General features: G+C 52.2%; 9 protein-coding genes across 9 annotated transcripts; 3 read left to right on the top strand and 6 right to left on the bottom strand.

Annotated features, from left to right (window-relative positions):
• Positions 1-21: 21 nt before the first annotated feature.
• Positions 22-582, top strand: QC762_110805 (uncharacterized protein; the record flags this gene model as incomplete). Its single annotated transcript, XM_062885503.1, has 1 exon — positions 22-582. One exon carries the CDS (start codon positions 22-24, stop codon positions 580-582), a length of 561 nt encoding a protein of 186 aa, XP_062748475.1.
• Positions 583-2,135: 1,553 nt separating this feature from the next.
• On the bottom strand, positions 2,136-4,332 carry CYS3_1 (cystathionine gamma-lyase cys3). The gene is made up of 2 exons (XM_062885502.1): positions 3,765-4,332; positions 2,136-3,690 (listed from the first exon to the last, which is right to left on the bottom strand). The coding sequence occupies exons 1-2, from the start codon at positions 4,226-4,228 to the stop codon at positions 2,547-2,549; spliced, it is 1,608 nt and encodes a 535-aa protein (XP_062748474.1). The 5' UTR covers positions 4,229-4,332; the 3' UTR covers positions 2,136-2,546.
• A 206-nt stretch (positions 4,333-4,538) lies between these two features.
• QC762_0009420 (uncharacterized protein) lies at positions 4,539-5,821 on the top strand (the record flags this gene model as incomplete). Its single annotated transcript, XM_062882885.1, has 3 exons — positions 4,539-4,628; positions 5,467-5,591; positions 5,633-5,821. The coding sequence occupies exons 1-3, from the start codon at positions 4,574-4,576 to the stop codon at positions 5,819-5,821; spliced, it is 369 nt and encodes a 122-aa protein (XP_062748473.1). The 5' UTR covers positions 4,539-4,573.
• Positions 5,036-6,346, bottom strand: QC762_0009410 (uncharacterized protein; the record flags this gene model as incomplete). Its single annotated transcript, XM_062882884.1, has 2 exons — positions 5,036-5,889; positions 6,004-6,346. 2 exons carry the CDS (start codon positions 6,344-6,346, stop codon positions 5,228-5,230), a joined length of 1,005 nt encoding a protein of 334 aa, XP_062748472.1. The 3' UTR covers positions 5,036-5,227.
• Positions 6,347-7,247: 901 nt separating this feature from the next.
• Positions 7,248-7,597, bottom strand: QC762_0009400 (uncharacterized protein; the record flags this gene model as incomplete). Its single annotated transcript, XM_062882883.1, has 2 exons — positions 7,248-7,421; positions 7,541-7,597. The coding sequence occupies 2 exons, from the start codon at positions 7,595-7,597 to the stop codon at positions 7,248-7,250; spliced, it is 231 nt and encodes a 76-aa protein (XP_062748471.1).
• A 307-nt stretch (positions 7,598-7,904) lies between these two features.
• Positions 7,905-9,574, bottom strand: QC762_110780 (uncharacterized protein; the record flags this gene model as incomplete). The annotated part of the gene is made up of 3 exons (XM_062885501.1): positions 7,905-9,278; positions 9,341-9,363; positions 9,427-9,574. 3 exons carry the CDS (start codon positions 9,572-9,574, stop codon positions 7,905-7,907), a joined length of 1,545 nt encoding a protein of 514 aa, XP_062748470.1.
• Positions 9,575-10,853: 1,279 nt separating this feature from the next.
• QC762_110775 (uncharacterized protein) lies at positions 10,854-11,534 on the bottom strand (the record flags this gene model as incomplete). Its single annotated transcript, XM_062885500.1, has 3 exons — positions 10,854-11,098; positions 11,195-11,331; positions 11,461-11,534. The coding sequence occupies 3 exons, from the start codon at positions 11,532-11,534 to the stop codon at positions 10,854-10,856; spliced, it is 456 nt and encodes a 151-aa protein (XP_062748469.1).
• A 2,503-nt stretch (positions 11,535-14,037) lies between these two features.
• On the top strand, positions 14,038-17,575 carry RPF2 (rRNA-binding ribosome biosynthesis protein rpf2). The gene is made up of 5 exons (XM_062885499.1): positions 14,038-14,214; positions 14,279-14,387; positions 14,452-14,774; positions 14,832-15,935; positions 16,103-17,575. The coding sequence occupies exons 1-4, from the start codon at positions 14,201-14,203 to the stop codon at positions 15,358-15,360; spliced, it is 975 nt and encodes a 324-aa protein (XP_062748468.1). The 5' UTR covers positions 14,038-14,200; the 3' UTR covers positions 15,361-15,935; positions 16,103-17,575.
• Positions 15,522-18,047, bottom strand: QC762_110760 (uncharacterized protein). Its single transcript, XM_062885498.1, has 2 exons — positions 17,585-18,047; positions 15,522-17,524 (listed from the first exon to the last, which is right to left on the bottom strand). The coding sequence occupies exons 1-2, from the start codon at positions 17,651-17,653 to the stop codon at positions 16,007-16,009; spliced, it is 1,587 nt and encodes a 528-aa protein (XP_062748467.1). The 5' UTR covers positions 17,654-18,047; the 3' UTR covers positions 15,522-16,006.

Raw genomic sequence — 18,047 nt, 5'->3', positions numbered from 1 at the left:
CATCCAAGAGTAAGAAGCAAGATGCCACCAGGCCGCTTCCCACACACCCTCCCCCTCCCCCGCCCCCGAAGCCGGAGAGGAAACCCCTTCTCCCTCCCGGCTTTTTATCTTCTCTTGGTCATCTGCATAATCTCCTGGACGGCAACCCACACGACGGCGTCGTGGGATTACACTACTTACAACAAACCCAGCCATCATACACATCCCCAGAGGCACCATTCCCGGGATACGTACACGCCTTTTCCCGGCCGGGTTGTTCATGACCACCATCACGACAAAAGGAACGGGATGGCGGGGATGGGGCTTTTCGAAATGATGGGGAAGGCGAGGGGGCAGGGGGTGGCTGTGACGAGGCCGCTGGGGCCAGTTTCTGGAAATGCTGTTAGGAAGAGTAAGGGTGGTGGTAATAGGGATGCTGACAGTGATGGAGGAGGAGGAGGAGGAGGGCGGAGGTATGGAGTTGTGAGGTTGGATGATGCGGTTAGCTTGCCTGTTGGGGAGATGGTGGATGGTGGGAAGGGGGAGGAGGAGTTGAAGAGGGGGAGGATGGTTTTTGTGGAGGAGGCGGTGGTGGATGAGTGATGGAGGGTGGTGAAGTAGGAAGGTGGATGGGTAATGTGTTAGAGGGGATTGAAATGGTCCAGGGGGCAAACCGTGGATGAAAAATATGATGGATAGTTGATGTGTGTTCAATGAAATGGGTTGGTCAGTGAGATGAGGTCGAGTTGTAGGGCAAGTCGTAAAGTTAATAAAAATAATGTCAAATGATGAGACTAACAAATGGCAACGAGAAGTCGACAGGCAAGCCGCAATTACTGTACTTGCATGGTTGGGACTGGAACCGAAGCGCATCCTTCCCTACGACCACAACCACAGTATATATACCACCTTCCTCACCTACCTTCCAACAGCAGCCCTAGAATCTTGACCAGGGTGCCACTTCGTGGTCAGAACAAATGGTAAAGGTGGAGGGAGCTGCTGTTACCTCCCCCCACCGGGGGAGTTTGCAACCGATAGCTCCCAGGTTCGATCCGATGTAAAACCACGGGGGTTTTTATAGCCGGCCACCTCTCCCAGACACCGGTCTGGGTGGGTTTGGCCGGTGAGATTTTTGCTTTTCTTCCAGCCCTGCTTACTTCCACATCCTTTTGCAACTTTGCTCTTACCCTCAAGACCTTGGTCATGAGCAGTTGATTCCCCTGCCTGAATAATGCGACTTTGACATCCATCATCAAGACTTAAAGTCGTAAGCTCCAGTCAGACTTCAAAAAAGCTGCTGTGGTTGCCTTTACCATGAACCCCCTGGCTTGTCACGGCGCTGGTTGGTTCCATACTGCCACGTGCCCCACCTACCCGGTCTGGCAAGTTGGGTTGCTCCTGTGGGTGCTTATTGCTGAGTGCAAGGCCACAGGATTGCAATTCCTTTCTTTCTTTCTTCTTTAGATCAAAATCCTATGAATTAGCCAACACTTGCTTGAGCCCTCGCCCTGCGTGTATCGCTGCCCTCACATGGCCCAGAATTCAACTTCAGCAATACTGACTGGACCACAATAGAGTCTACCTTACCTTATACAGGCACACCCACACCGGACCTGCACTTCGAGAGTCGAAGAAATACATCGACCCGTTGCGTTCCGCATCGCGATATCCTTTGAGATTTTGATTAAACAATTAACTAGGTATCCTCATAACACCAAGAACTCACCAAAACAAAGAACCCTCACGCTGGCAGCTTGTGTTATAAAACTGTTAGGATAGATATAGGCACTCGAACTGTTCTTATCATATTTCCCCACTGGCAATCCAATTCTGAGCTGAAAGCACAATAATAACTCTTATTAAAAGTCTTGAAGCAACAACACCTACACAGTTTGGTGTTAGTACACAGAGATGCTATTCCTCGGTATGGCTTGATAGTAAGCGCGGCTTAGGAAATACTTCGTACAACCAAAGTGAGACATGGCAGCTCTGAAGTGTGTGAAACAAATACATAACACACATTACTTTAAAACCACCTTGACTGTCTGCTGACAGCCTGAAACCATAACCTCAGAGTAGTATTTGTTATTCGCAAAAAAAAAAAAAAAAAAAACAAAAAAAAAAAAAAGACGAAAAAAAAAAAAAAAAAAAAGCAACCATCCAAGAACCCGCCGATTATAGCAAGAGAGAAAGAAACGACGCAGTCCGTCCCAAACTACCGCCAATATGAACCACATGTAGACCTGCTTATCAGAACAATGAACATTGTCCATATAGCCCCATCACATCATGTATACCCAACAAAAGTGCCCAACAACGCCAGAAGCCGCAGCCCCATCACAGCTTTGATATTGAAAAAGAATTTTGCCTTGAAAAAAAATCAAGATAGCAAGCAATACCAAGAAAGCGCTAATGTCTATCGTGAAATGCTAATGCCCCAAAGCCAAACTCCTATCCGAAATACGCCTATGCCCCTCTATGTCCCCCGAAGCCATATCCCGTGTCCCCCTCCTTTCCGCTCGTTTTTCAATTTTCCCACTTTTCTATCTTTTACTTTTTATTCCTGTTTAGTGACCGTTGACACCATTGGTACCGTTGCCGTTGGAAGTCTCGGCAACAGCACGCTCAAGAGCCTGGAGAACATCGTTCTTGAGGTCCTCGGCATCCTCAACACCGCAGCTGAGACGGACAAGGTCGTCAAAGACACCAACAGCCTCACGCTGCTCCTTAGGAATACCAGCGTGGGTCATGCTGCTTGGCACCTCGCACAAGCTTTCAACACCGCCCAGGGACTCGGCAAGTGTAAAGATTCTGGTCAGCTGGCAGAAACGCTCGGCCGCGGCGTGACCCCCACGGATGCGGAATGACAGCATGCCGCCACCCATGCCGTTGCGGTGCTGCTTCTTGGCGATGGCGCGATGCGGGTGAGAGTCGAGACCGGGGTAATTGACCGCGATGACGTGGGGGCTGGCCTCCAGGGCGTGGCCGACAGCCGTCGCATTGGTCGTGGCCTCGCGGGCACGCAGGTGCAGAGTCTTAGCTCCACGGTGGGCAAGCCACGAGTCAAACGCCGAGGGGATGGCGCCGATGGCGTTCTGCAGGAACGAGAGCCTCTTGAAGAGCTCCTCGCTGTTGAAGGCGGCGACACCCATGACGACGTCGCTGTGGCCGTTGATGTACTTGGTGACACTGTGCACCACAATATCGGCGCCGTGATCAAGAGGGTTCTGGATGTAAGGGCTCAGGAAGGTGTTGTCGACAACAACCATGATGCCGTGCTCATGGGCAGCAGTAGCGACGGCGCGGATGTCGACGAGACGGAGGGTAGGGTTGCTGGGAGTCTCGATCCATACCAGCTTGGTGGCAGGGGTGATGTGCTCGCGGATGTCAACCTCGATCTCGGGGGTGAAGGTGACCTTCACACCGTGGGCCTTGGCGACCTGGGTGAAGTAACGGTGGGTGCCGCCATAGACGTCGGAGACAGAGATGACGTGCGAGCCAGAGGCAAGCGACTGGAGGATCACGGCAGTGGTGGCGCTACCGGAAGAGAAGGCGAGGGCATGCTTGGCGTTCTCGAGGGCCGCCACCATGTCCTCAAAGTTTTTGCGATTAGGGTTGGAGGACCTAGAGTACTCATACTCACCAACCGGTTGGCCGACGGCCGTTTGCGCAAAGGTCGTCGAGAGGGAGATGGCGGGGATCACGGCACCGCTGTGAGCACACTATTAGTTGGAGGATTGGGGAGGAGAAGAAGAAGAAGAAGAAGAAGAGGGGGGGACACCTACGTGCTGGGATCGTGCTCAGAGCCGGCGTGGACGGCTCTGGTGCCAAAGCCCGACGAGGGGGAAGAGGCCCTTGGTGGTGTCGTGATAGTCATCCTGTACGTTTTGTTGGTTGGGGAGTGCGAGCCTCTGGTGGTGATGTAGGGGAAGCGTGGGGGCACGTTTAATAGTAGAGGCGTTGGGTGATTTTTATAAAAATCGCGACATCGACCCTGCGGGCTTAAAATAAAAAACACTGTGGGATTCCGAAACTGAGCCGACCTGGCACACCTTGCTCCAGCTGATGCTTGTTGGAGGGCTCGCTTTGAAATCAGCGAAAAAGAGGTGCCCCTCCTGTTGCCAAGCCGAGACAGTGGAGATCTTGGCAGATCTCGAAGGAGTGGTTCCTTCGAGCTTCCTTGAAAGAAATAGTCGAGAAGACGCAAAGACAGGCTAAACAAAGGGCTGACCACGTGAAATCGCGCCATTGAGTGACACTTATGGAGGACGTGGATATCTCCCTGCCTTTCATGGCGGAAACCAAAGGGTCCGCACCGCAGCAAGCCGTCTTCTACCGCGCTTCTGGTCGGATCGGATGATGATGCCACTGCACCCGAAAACCTGGGGATGGAGGGGCAATCTTTTTCTGACTGAAGAGCGCACGGGCCACTCTTATGCAAGTAACTGCATAATCTCTTGCTTATCATTCACACTGTGACTCTGCCATCTCTTCCAGAATTCCCTATATTATTCCAAATTGCTTGCTAATCAGGTCTTAAACTTATCATCTAAATACACACCGAAAGTCTAAAGACCACAAAGGCGCAGTTACTATGTGCCTGACCGACCTTGCCGCTCAAACCTCTTGCCACACCACCAATCACCAAAGTCCAACTTTCAACAGTTACCAATCGACAAGACCATTGTATAGACATGAGCTTGGTGGCTGACCACATGATGAAAGAAATAGAGTCTTGTCTGCAACTACATCAAAGCTATTGTGCCACCGCTCCTCTCACCAACCTCTTCATTGCGAGAATGTCCCGAGATTGGCTAATCCTCCCGAGCTTTACGTATCGCATTCCTGCTGACCGAGGTCGCGGCCCGAGACTTTTGATAGTACTTGTGTACTTGTGGAGAGCATGCCGTCTTCCCGTTTCGTCACATCGGCGCACTTCAGATTTTGCGAGCTAATGCATATGGGGAAAGAGACGTTTAACTCCTGCTCATAGGGCTCTAGCTCATCGGACGCAAAGATTCCTAGGTACATTATCTTGCCGTTATGGGAAGCGCGGCAATAGAAAACAGGATTAAAGGTTTGGAGGCTGACCATCACAACACATTCTAGGGTACTCTAAAATTCTCCTCATACATCATATCTAAACCCAGCTTTTGTCTTCTAGTCATCTAAAGCAAAAACCCAGGTATCCCAGATCCCAAAACTCCACGCTAATGTCATCATCATCATCATCACTTCCCCCTTCCCCTTAAACCATCACCCCCATCTCCCCCTTCTCTTCTCGCCCCTCCCTCTTCCTACTTTCCTCCCCCTCAACACCAAACCACATCCCCGTCACCACCCCCTTCCCCCCAGCACTAACAAACAACGCAACCGCACTCCCCACCCTCTTGAAAATCACCGCCCCCACTAACGTCCCCAAAATCAAACTCCCCAAAAACATCAACCTCCTATTCCTCCCCCTATTTTTCACCCTCATCAAATCAGGATCAATCACCAAATCCAACCACGCCGCCGTCGCCATCGCCGTGCTAATCTCGGTCATCTTCAAACTCCTACTCACCACAACCTGCGATCCCGCAGCAGTGGCAAGAAACCCAATCGCCAGGAGGGTTCGTGTACCCTGGGGCTCGACCCCCTTCTTGTACTGCAGGACAGCAGTCGCAAAGACGAGGCAGGTCTGGATGAGGTTACAGATTATGATGTACAAGCGGCGGCGGGGGCCAATGATGTGCCCGAGCTGGCCGGTGAGGTAGGCGGCCGCGAGGAAGAAGCCCAGGGCGACGGCGATGTTGGAGGTGACAAACATTTCGCCGTTCATCTCGGGGAGGATGATGGCTAGGACGAGGAAGACGGTGTTGCCTGTTTGGTTGGAGGCAAAGCAGTGGAAGTCGGGGAAGGAGACTGCGTCTAGTAGGGGAATAGAGTTAGCAAGGGGGTGGGAGGAGGATAGGTGAGGGGGATGGGTAAGGGGAGATATATGATGTGGGCAAGGTGACTTAGCGAAGACCAGGGAAAACTAACCTTGTAAACCGATGCAGAATGTTAAAAGCGTAAGTTGGATCTCGGCAAAGGTGGTGGGTTTGATATCTTGGTTGAGGTAGTTCCATATTTTCGAAGCCGTGAGGAGGGTTTTTGGTGGTGGTGGTGGTGGGGGGTTGTTGGTGGGTGTTTCGACTTCGGCCTCGGTGGTGGAGGATGAAGACGAGATAGGTTCTTGTTGTCTTTGAGGATCCATCATCGTCTCTGTAGGTCGTGATGGCGGTGGGGGTTGATGATTCTGAGCTTCCATAATCTCGTTATTCGACCCTCTATCCGGCCCAACAATATGCGATACGCAAGGTAAAGAGCAAGGCGTTGTTGTCATTGTATAACATCCAATTTCACTCCTTCATGCAAGATCGAGATGTCTTCAATGGTATGTTCAGGATTCGCTTGTCTCGAGGTCTGTATCTCACAAAGATGAACAAAACAGGAGATCCCCTTCTACTTATCTACATCCCCCAACACGTCCACCGATCCCCCCGATCTGGAGAAGAAAAAAACCAGTGACTCCTTCCCTGAATTTTCCACCCGCCGCTTCTTCGGGAAGGGTTACACTTTTCCATCGGTGCGGGTCCCCTATCCATAGTGTAGTCCGCCATGTGCCGTTCCCGCAAAACTCCACCACCGACAACCGATCCGGTTCGTCTCTTTCCCTATCTCTCCACAAGGGGTGTTCCAGACTTTTTCCAAACCGACCTTCAACATCACTTGCGATAGCTCTCGACTATCTTACCGTCTAACGATACAATATGTGCTATCCTGTGTGATGAAACCCCGACTCAAGCCTCCGACTAACCCCCGACTTTCCCCCCCCTTTCCCCCCAAGCGTAAACCGCCACATGTGACCACCCAAAAAATCCCATCCCAATTCCGTCATGGCATTTCCCGACCGCTCGGTTCCTTCCTTAACTCGAACTCGATGGTTGCGGGTCTGCCTTAGCGTGACATCACACATTTGCGCTACGGACCAGTCCGTTCCCCACAACTTTCATTCCCGGCACGGCAAAAGTGGGGCGGTTCTCGGGAGGTAGTGGGTCTTCGAAGCCGGAGCGGCTGTCGGTGCCGATAGCCGGGCCGGTCAGGGAGTTAGGGTTCGGGTTGGTTATGTAAAGGGGCGAGGTTGTGTGTCAAAAAGGACAAAGACTGTGCGTATATGTAACATCGTGACCACCTACGCTATGTTGCAAAGGGAGTTTGTTGTGCAGATTTTCGGTGTGGAAGGGTCAGATAAGGGGTGGGTGTTTTCTTCCGATGGTTGCCGCCGGTTGAGGAGAGTACGGAAGGTTGTTTCGTGCAAGTGACCGCCGGGTGCGATATCCGACACCGCCCCGGTTGGGGTAATATCGTGAGATGCTGGGTGGGGTGGGGAACAAAACACCGGTAAACTTGGCGGAGGACTGGCGGTTGGTTGGTTGTCAGTTGTCTGGCGGTGACTGTTGTTCCTTGGGTTGGTTGTTCGACGACAAGTTCCGAGTGTTCGACGGATGTGTTGTTCCAAGGATAGATACCTACCTACCTGCCAAGATCTGTGTGTCCGGGACAGGCCTTGGAACAGACAGTCAGTGTAAGTCATCTTCAGAATCAGTTACACTTCGTAGCTCTCGACCAGGTTTGATCAAGACACAGCTGAACGTCATTCATGCTCTGATGTTCATCGCGTTGCAATGGAGTCTTTGGCAAATGGTGCCACAACACATTGATATCGTTCGTAAAGAGCAATGTAAACTCGATATGGTCTTTTAATTCCACGCTTACAACCCCCTATCCCAGATCCCCAGCCCCGTAACCCGCCATGTTTGTTTTACCCAAACCAGAACACCAAAACACCACGTTAAAAGAGAGTCCCCATCCGTAAACCAATTCACGACCCATCTTCCCATCTAATGCCCCCCAACCTGCCCCCTCGGCAGCGGCCTAATCCAACTCACCCCCAAAGCGATCCCAAGATTAACAACCCCAATCACCCAAAAACCCCTCGCATACCCCTTCCCCCCATCCATAAACCTAAACACAACCGCAAACACCACCCCGCCCAAGTTCCCACCCGCCCCCGTCAACCCCGACAAAATCCCATTCGCAAACGGATGCACGTGCGGCACCAAGCTAAAATTCGCACCATTCCCCGCCTCCAAAAAAACCGCCATCACCGCGACCAATCCAAACATCACCCCCTGATCCCTCGGATCCAAAACCCCAATCACGATCAACAACACCCCAGTGACAGCACCACAAACCACGATCCACATCTTCTTCAACCACAGCGAGCGTCCAAAATAATTGTACAAAATATCAGACACAATACCCCCAAGAGGGCGCGTAACAAAATTGAGAAACCCAAAAATGGCAGCATAGTTCGACGCAGCCGTCTGCCCGAGCGAAGGAAAATTCTTGACGTAATAAGACGCCAGGATGGCATTGATCGCCAGTTCCGACCCAAAAGAGCACGAGTACGTCAAAATGTGAAAAATCGTCTGCGGGGAGCGCGCGACCTGGAGGGCCTCCTTCAGTGTCGGCTTCTGGACAATCTCCCCCTGGGCAGTGTGGATCATCTCCGTCTTTGAAAGCTGCGCCTCGTGGTCAAACGCGGCTGAAGTCTTCCGTTCAATCTTCAGGTCAACCTTCTCGTGGTTGCTGTCTGGTGGGGTGGAAGGCAACCGGTCGGTGATGGCGCCGGGGATGTCGACGATCGTCTCATCGATGCCGTGGGCCTGAAGGTTCTCCTTTGCTTGGAGGTGACGGTCGGCCCACTTGCCGGTGGGGGTGTCGGGGCAGAGGAGAAGGAGGGCAGTCCCCGTTGCGATGACCATGACAAGAGGGATGATGAACGTCAGCCGCCAGGATTGCCCCGGGGAGCGGCCGCTGGCGACAAAGGCGTCGTAGACGGCGGGCATGATGAAGTAGGTGATGCCGCCTCCCGCGTTGCCGAAGCCGCCGGTCAGGGCGTTGGCCGTGCCGACGACGTTCTTGTCGAAAAAGCCGGTTGACCAGACTTGGCAGGGGACAAAAGAGCCGCCGAGAATACCGATGAAGAAGCGGGAGACGTAGAGCCCGTTGATGTTTTGCACTAGAGGGGCCAAGCCGAGGGGAATGGCGCCGACGAGGAGAAGGCCGCCAAAGACTTTGCGGGGACCGAATTGATCGCATAATGGGCCGGCGATGACCCTGACGAGGAGGGTGGCTAGAAGAGAGACAATGTTGCTGTTGGCTACCTCAGCCGGTGAGAGGTTGAGGTCATATTTGATAGTATGTGTGAGCTATAGACGGCATCTGTTAGACTCCTACACCTCATTGATGCTATGAGAAGGTGTCATCATACCAATGGTGGGAATGTATACCAAGCTAAAGCACAGAAAGTTAGTACAGAATTGCCAGGTAGGTAGTAGCAGAATGACAGTAACTTACCCCAGAACGCGATCATGAAACCGAACCACGAGAAGAAGAACACCCGGCCGTAAACATTGATAGGGTTAAAGAAAGGTATCGCCCGCGCCTTTCGGTTAACGGGGTTAACCTCAGGGGCAGCGTAAAGGTGAGCGAGTTTGAGGCCCATGTTTCAAGCTAGCCCTTTTGCTGTAGATGAACTGATGCTCTCTAGCCAGGAACTAGTCTGAATGAGCCAGGCCAAGGTCTGGTCTTATACCTGTGAGCGTCCCTCACAAACTTGACGGATATACAACTTCCATACACACACAATCACGACTCTTGGCTCACTCCCGAATTCTCTCATATCGCACTCATATCACTACCGACAAACACAATGACGTTTCCACGGACTCGATCCGGAAACGCATGTTTGGCACCTTCAGCACGCTGAAAACCACGGGTAGGTGTGCATTCCCCAGATCTAGAACTTGGAAAACCCCCAAATGGGAGCCGCGCCACACCGCAGATCTTGATAAGAGGTCCAACGGGCCCTCTGAGTGGCCGGATATGCATGTCAAGAAAAGCCAGCCTCGAATCCGGAGATGCAAGTACCGTCCCTACGGTGGTAATCTGATCCCCATATATCTCAACAGTTCCCGCTATACAAGCTTTTGTGGAGTCTGGGTTATTCTTCACCGGGAATACTGTCGACAAACCAGTATGACATCTCCTGTTTCTCCGTTCTTCCTTGGATTTTTTTCGAGTTTGAGTTTTTCTTGCAGTTGTGTTCCGAAACCTCACCCAAAATCCTCCCTCCCGAGGGACCAACAACCTCAACACCATTGCCGTCCTTATCATACAAAGCCAAGAACCTCACAGACGCCCACATTGGATATGACTTCATGAAGCTTGAACCGACGCTGCTCACTGCTTTGACGATTGCAATTGTAAAGATGTGATTGGAGCGACCGGGTTGTGTGGGTTATCTCTGCTCCTGCAGCTCTCGACGGGGCCGTAGATAAGGGTGTTCCTGGTCCAAAGCAACCTCTCGGAGCTCGCGCGCGGCAGTGAAAGCACACCCTCTTCCCATCTCCGCGGGCTGCGAGCCTGCGGCTGGAACAGTCGTCAGATAAGGGTTTTATGGGGAAGCTGATTGCGTAGTCCAAGGTCTGCGGTTGAAAATGGAACCTCAGGGGGGACCGTGCCAAGAACACCAAGATCGGGTCGCCCCCACGCCACTCCCCACACCATCTTCATATCTCGCAGCGGAAGAATATTTGAGCGAGCCCCTGAATCCAACGACATCTGCCAAGATTGTTTTCTGTTTTCCTTTTTGAGAACATAAGCGCTCTAGTCAACCTGTCAGCATCACGAAATAGCTCACCTGCAGGTGACATAGGGGAACTTACATTTTATATGTGTTTGCTTCGACCAAGCTGTGGTCCATATTTTCTTCTGCAAGTTTACTAGTCGTCTTCACCACCAAATTCCATTCCTTCAAAAACATTGAGGAAGAAGTCCTGCAGCCCATTTTTGACAAAGGCGGCAAAGTCCCAAGGATCAGGAGATATCTTCTCCATCGGGCCATTCCAGAGGTACATGTCTGCCGCTACTGACTGATCGGTAGCGATGTGAACCCGGACGGGAACGCACTTGTATGCCTCTCCTTCACCTTCGAAGTTGTCGAGTTGCCGACGTTGAGACGTGGTCGCTAGTGTGAGGAGGCAGCCCTAGATCGAGGCATTTGGGTCTTTGGAGGCAATTGCCGCGGGCTGCTGGGCGTAACCACTGCCGAAGTATAACGAACGCCGCTCATATCCCTTGACGGTTGCAGGTTGCAGCATGGGGAGCATTTTGTCGACGTCGGGGGCGGTCTCATCTGATTCTCGGAGGAGCATGGCAAGCAGCTCTGGAGCACACAAGGTGCCGTAAACGAAGAGGGGTCTTGGCGTGGTTGCCATTGTGGGTTTTGGGGTCGGCTTGGTGATAATGCATGGTGAATGTGCTACCAAGTTTTGGTTGGGAGAGTCTTGTAATGGGAAGATTCTGGTCAAAAGGCCAAGGTGAACTTACTTTGACTTTAATGGGCAGCCACGGTGAGTCAAAATCAGCCTCCGCCAAACCGACAGCAAAAAGACAGGCAGCATCTTCAACAGCGAAACCTTATTACGCCAATTTTTAACAACATACACGTGGTTGAATCTTTTACAGGAGGAAAAAATGCTGGTTGACTGCGATGACCGATGATGATGGCAGGACACCAAGCGGAGGGCTTAGTTGGTAGATGTTGGATCAGACAACACGACAGAAGCACGACAACCACACAAAACACCATGTCAATCCTAGAACAACTCATGGACAGCAGATTTGATTACCACCAACTACAGATGCGTCTCTGCGTTGGCCCTGCTACGCTTGCAACCGGTTACCAAGCGACACCACGAGGAGGTGCAGAGTCCGGCTTCGTTGCTCGTGCTGGGGAGACACTGGGTGGACTTTCACCATGAAAAGCCAAAAAAAAGCAACGCCGAGAGGTATCTAGATACAAACAGAAAAACGCCAACAGAAAACAAGAAAGCCAAACGCTGAGAGCCAGCGCTAATTACAAGAGCAAAACAACAAAAAACCCACCAAACTAAAACGAATGCCAACCAAGTCAGAAAACAATCCAAACAACCATCTCAAAAACGAAAGCCGCCTCCTTTTTCATCGCCAATACCACCAACAAAAGACAGACACCTACCAAAACCACCACAACAAACGACAGACACCCAACCGAAATCACCAACAAGAGAAAGACATGAATCAAAATCACTCCTCCCAACGCACCTCCCTGATCGTCTTGAGTTTCGGACGGTACTTCGGGATTACTCGACACTCGCGATTGCGTCGTTCCCGCCCGAATCGTTCTCGGTGCCGCGCCACCTTCAACAGCCCCAAAAGATCTACTTTCTTTCTCAGCGCGGGTTTCTCTGGGAGGGGAGGGGAAGGGGGACGGGGAGGAGATGGGGATGGGCTGGGATTATGGTGAAATGGAAAACATGGTTGGATAGAGCGAGAGTTGAGGATTCCGGGAATCAAGTTCTGAGAGGAATTATAGGTGTTGCGGGCTGTCTGTTTTGGTTGAAATGCTCAATATCACAAAGCATTTCGGTGTTGTGTTAAAAGATCCGAATATTGGGGGGGGGTGGTTAGCATGTGATGAGGATGAGAGCCCACGCCCCAGTGGAGGCTGCGAGGACAGCAGACGAGAATGCTGTCTTGTTCGTCGAATTGCTTAACAGCAATGGCAGCAACCATCATATATCTTGCATCAAACGATAGCGCGGAAGGAAAGGAATCCAACGGTTATTTTGGCGTAACCGTTGGCCTCGATTTGCGCGGAATCCGCGGGCGGAAAGGGACAAAGACTAGCAAGAACACCCAGTTTGGAGGGACCGGACGTCTCTCCACCGCATTATCTTGATACCCACGACGTTTCCCACGCTATAATATATATGGCTAGAATTACCAGAAGTCGCTCTGCCAAATGCTACTTTTCCAGACACCGAAACCTTGTTGCGCGGCCTGGAGAGCGCAAGACATCCTGATGTTGCTGAGCAGGCTCGCCCGCCGCGCTCGACGCGCACGTGTCAGCCCGGCGAAGGCCACAGAGATGGACAGAAGAACACCGTGCAGTGGGGCAACAGCTGGCGAAATCTCGGCATGAAAAAGCATTTGCAATACGCAGGCAGATTTTGGCAAGAGGCTTTGTTCGGCACCCAAAAATATCATTGTTGAAGGCCCGGGTGCGGTACCCGAGGATACTCTCTCGGCCCAGATCAACAGTCAAGGCATACAAACAGATGGAGCAGCATGTTTTCAAGACGGGCCAAATTATTTCAAGTGTCAATCTATCATCTTTGTGTTTGTATAAATATTTACAATCATCACATATTTACGTAAATACTCGAAAGATCATATTGCGCCATCCAAGTTGACTGTTCGCCTATTTTCTACTCTATCCTCTTACCGACTTCTGCACAACGAGCTTTAAATTCCGCACACAACTTAGAACCAAGAATTTTACAACAGGAAAAAAAAGGGTCTCGTAGAACTCAATATATCACAAACGCTACCCAGGAGCCCACAATGACTGGGATGAGATAGGATCACATCAGACGAACTGGTGCACTATTTCCGGGACCAGACCCATCGGCATGGTTGCCGCAGCATGGACCTCAAGGTTTCCATTCAGTAGCAAGTGCTTCCCGGTACCTCGTAACCAAACAACATCTCATCCACCGCAGTCACGATGCCTGTGGCTCTCTTGATGACAGAGCACTCAAAACCAATACGCCGGCCCAGTGGTCAGCTCATTACAAAGTCCCAGGTATTAAGCGGAACTTGAGATTGGGCATTGAGGACTTCTACCAAAACTCCCAAAACATGGTGGCGGGAGGTGTTTGGTCAACTCATTAGTGTGGTAAATACGGATTATCTTTGAGACCAACAACAAACCTGTGCTCATACGTTCATAGTAAATGTTACTAATATTGGAATATACTTGACTGGAATCTCCAAGATAGTAATGCGCCGACTTCTCGTATTGCTGTAACATCCACTGATGCTGGTACCCTTCATATGTCATGATGTGAAGCTTGGAGTTGACGTTAAAGTCCAGGGCCCCACATTTCCGCCGGCCCCACCCAGATTCACCAAGCGCAAGAGCGCAGCGATAAGCTGATAAGAAAGTTGAGCTTAGCCAAAATAATTTCGCAGCCATTCAAGTTAGCACCACCATCATCAACTTTTTGACGACATCACCATCAAAATGCTTCGCACAGTGTAAGCACCTCCAATTCGACTCGGGAAGCTGTCGCATAACATGGCTAATTACTTTGAAATTCAGAAAGCCCAAAACCGCTCGCTCGAAGCGTGCCCTCGAGAAGCGGGCGCCGAAAGCCGTCGAGAACCCCAAGAAGGCCCTCTTTCTGAGGGGTACCTCCTGCAGTCAAATCGTATGTCGATGCCACTCACGATGCAATTGAGACGAATTTATGCTAAGAAGGAGCTCCAAAACAGACACAAGATGCCCTAGGCGATCTCTATGCGCTCAGGCAAGTCCATGCCAAGCGCTTCCAGAAGAAAAATGCGATCCATCCTTTCGAAGACGCCAGCTCGCTCGCCTTCTTCTCTGAGAAAAACGACTGTAGTCTTTTGTTGTTTGGCAGCTCCAACAAGAAGCGCCCACACACCATCACCTTTGCGCGCACCTTTGACTACAAGATCCTCGACATGCTTGAACTCTGCCTCGATGGCGAGTCGTTCCGCAGCATTTCGCAGTTCAAGACCCAGAAGGTGCCAGTGGGAACCAGGCCGTTGATGGTTTTTGCGGGGACGGCCTTGTATGTTTCACTTCTTGGCATCTAACTACTTTGCGTGAATGCTAACCTATTCTCTAGCGAATCTCCTGTACCGAATGGCTTCACCATGGCCAAGTCCATGCTCATCGACTTCTTCCGCGGCGAGACATCCGACAAGATTGACGTCGAGGGTCTCCGTTTCGTTGTCGTTGTCACTGCTGACGAGCCCACCACCGCTGAGAACTCCGACGACCCATCCTCAAAGGCTGTCCTCCGCCTCCGCGTCTACACCATCCAGACCAAGCGCTCCGGCCAAAAGCTTCCCCGCGTCGAGCTGGAGGAACACGGTCCCCGTATCGACTTCCGCATCGGTAGAATCCAAGAACCCGACGAGGCTATGCTCAAGGAGGCGATGCGTAAGGCCAAGACCAACGAGGAGCGCACCAAGAAGAACATCTCCACCGACATCATGGGTGACAAGCTCGGCAGAATCCACATGGGCAAGCTGGATCTCAGCCAGCTCCAGACAAGAAAGATGAAGGGTCTCAAGCGCGAACGGGATGTCCTCGACGAGGCGGAGACGGTAGTGGAGGAGGCGCCCAAGCGCAAGAAGAAGGTCGATATCTAAGTTTGTTGCGGTGGTTCTTTTGAGCATCATATACCTTTTGCGGGCGTTTACATTTTTGGGCTGTGTTGTTATGTGGGACTGTTTTTTGAAGGGCAACTTCAAAATATTATAGCACAAGGAACGGGGGCTAAATGGCGTAATGATTATATGTTTTTTTGTGTGGTTCATTCATAGACGACAGCCACCTTCGAAGAAAGTTGCTGTCTACCTTTTGTTCTACATGCGGAAAATTACATTGCAAATCCATGTTCTGTGTTTCCAAATACCTGTTGCCTGTTTGTTTGACCAGGCAGTGGCCCGTTGTTGGGCTTCATCCTCCTCCTCTTTCTGCAACATAGTACCTCCTCCAGGAAGTATTCCATACTTCCAAAACTTTCCCGCCAAACATCAACTTTGGGGGATGAGCCCAACTTTAGTGTGACTATGTCGATCCCTTTCTTCTGTCTCCGTATCGGACTCTTTTCCACTCGACGGCAAAAATTCTGACCAGCTGAAACTTATACGACTGATATCCCAATATCCTTCCTCCCAGTAGCTCCCAGGTTCAAACCCATCAGGTCGATATCCTTCCTCCAGTAAGCCCAAACCACCATCACGGCAAATATTCTTTTCCCCCACTACCCCCCTCCCCCTATAACCATGATTGTCACCTCCCCCCCTGCCCTCTAGCCCCAGCCATCATAGCAGCATACTCCGGCACAGTCGGAATGCTATTCACCGCACTGCTCATCTGACTCAACAGTTCAATATGCCCAAAGTAATCCCCCTGCTCCCTCCCCTGCTCCTCCAGCGCCCTCTCCTCGGCAAACCAATCACTCCCCCAAACCTCTGGCGGTATCGGCATCCCCCCCTGTTGCCCATTCCCATCCCTCTCCGGCTCGAAAAGCGCGATCCTCATCGCCCACTCCAAATGAGGCCACCACTTCCTATACGCGTCCGGCCCGAAAAAATCACTGTTAAACAACGACACAACCCCCAGGACTTCCCGTCTCGCCATCCCCTGCAACCACCAAACCCCATCAAGCGACTTCAACAAGGCAAAAAAACACGCCAAAATCGCCAGTGCCCGAGGCCGCCGTTCCTCAAGTAGCTCAATGAATCTTTTGGACACCGTAGCCGGGAACGCCAACGGCGCGCCCTTGTGCGGGATTTTGTGCGCCCAGTTCAGCACCGCCACCGCATGCTGGTAGGCTTGTCTCGTGGCAGAAATATGGTCCGGGCTGTTTGGTGGTGGCAACGGTCTCGACGTCAACGGCACCCGAGCGTCAAAGCAAGAGGGGGGGTTACTCAGCTCCTCTTCTAGCCCTTCCAACAAATGGCCAAAAAACGTCTCTGGGCCGGTGCGGAAGTCGAGTTGGAGGGCGGCTTGGGAGTTGATTACCTGGGTTACCACCGGTGACACTCGTAAATACTGCCAGGAGGCGGCCGTGATGGCTTTGACGCCTTGGAAGGAGTGGAACCAGGTGAAGGGGATGGCGTAGCAGCCTGGTTGCTGGTGGCGTTTTGATGGGTCGGAGGAGAGGGAGGAGGTGGAGGAGGAGTTTATGCTCAGGCCTTCGTCTTTCATGAAGACGCGGGTGGCGGTGGACTGGAAGGCTATGAGGGCTGCGGTTAGAAACAGGGCTTCGGCGTTGGTGTGGTTGATTCCTTGGTTGAGGGTGGCCGAGTATTCTTCCAGCGAGGCGGCCATGTAGGCGTGGGAGGCACGGACGATTTCTTTGTCGTTGGGGTTGATGCTTCGGAGGTGGAGGGCGGCGACGGCGAGGATGGAGTCTGCTAGGTGTTGGGAGCCGGAGAAGGCGAGGTTGGGGACGGTGATTTTCCAAATGTCTTCTGTTACGGGTGCGGTGAAGGTGAATGTTTTGCAGGTCATGACTGTGTAGTGGTGCATGAGTTTGAGTTCGAGGAGTCGATGTCCCGGGGCGGTGGTGGTGGACATGGGAGGTGGGGGGAGGGGTCGGGCGAGCGGAGCGGAGGCGAGGGAGAGATGGCCGGCGGAGGGGACGATGGGGGAGCCGAAGTTGACGGTCGTCGCGGGGGTGGAGGGGGTTTGAGCTGCTGCTGCGGCGGCGGCTTGGAGGTCGGCAAGGACTTCGGGGTGCTCAAAGTCGCAAGCGACGCCGTGCTTTACGCAGTTGCCGCATCGCGGGTGGACTTCATCGCACTGGTCGCATTGAGTGTTAGCAATAACTGACGAATAGAAAATCCAAAGGCGCATACACACCTTGATCTTCCTCGCCTTGCAACGACGGCAGCCAGCCCGCGACTTCTTGTGCGACCTGCGCGGGGGCATGATGAAGTAAACTGAAGGTCGGATCTGGGGATGTCTTGGGGCGTTGATGTCTCGGTTGCTGGCTACATACGGCCCTGATGTTGCGGCTCGCGCAGCTCCCCGTTTTCCATGCTAATCGTGCCAGAAAACCGAGGTGTGATTGCTACGACTCGAGAAGATTTCGACAATGGATCGATTATGTGGCAAAGAATCGGGAGTGATGGTGTTGAGCAGTCCCGTGCAAGGGATGTGTTGTTCAGAATAATATCAGCTCGAGCCCGGGGCCCGGGGCGTCCAACGAAGCCGAGCACCGCTAGAGCTGACAGGATCCGACGGTGCTGTTAGTGCCTGGGCGTGCCGTGGAAACAGTGTCTAAATCCAGCATGGACAGTGCTTAGGTAATCGGCCTTTGTTC

This window comes from Podospora pseudocomata (assembly GCF_035222375.1).
Source record: "Podospora pseudocomata strain CBS 415.72m chromosome 1 map unlocalized CBS415.72m_1, whole genome shotgun sequence".
Lineage (NCBI taxonomy): Eukaryota > Fungi > Ascomycota > Sordariomycetes > Sordariales > Podosporaceae > Podospora > Podospora pseudocomata.
Note: the sequence above shows the minus strand (reverse complement) of the source record. Positions and strands in the feature narration are given on the sequence as shown.

Excerpts from the sequence above, each read along its gene's own strand:
- QC762_110760 (XM_062885498.1), bottom strand. The coding sequence starts at position 17,653 with ATGCCCCCGCGCAGGTCGCACAAGAAGTCGCGGGCTGGCTGCCGTCGT. Across the intron at positions 17,525-17,584 it reads GCAAGGCGAGGAAGATCAAG|TGCGATGAAGTCCACCCGCG; the intron begins GTGTGTATGCGC and ends CAATGCGACCAG.
- RPF2 (XM_062885499.1), top strand. Across the intron at positions 14,388-14,451 it reads GTACCTCCTGCAGTCAAATC|ACACAAGATGCCCTAGGCGA; the intron begins GTATGTCGATGC and ends GCTCCAAAACAG. Across the intron at positions 14,775-14,831 it reads GTTTTTGCGGGGACGGCCTT|CGAATCTCCTGTACCGAATG; the intron begins GTATGTTTCACT and ends CCTATTCTCTAG.
- CYS3_1 (XM_062885502.1), bottom strand. The coding sequence starts at position 4,228 with ATGGCGCGATTTCACGTGGTCAGCCCTTTGTTTAGCCTGTCTTTGCGT. Across the intron at positions 3,691-3,764 it reads TCTGAGCACGATCCCAGCAC|CGGTGCCGTGATCCCCGCCA; the intron begins GTAGGTGTCCCC and ends GTGTGCTCACAG.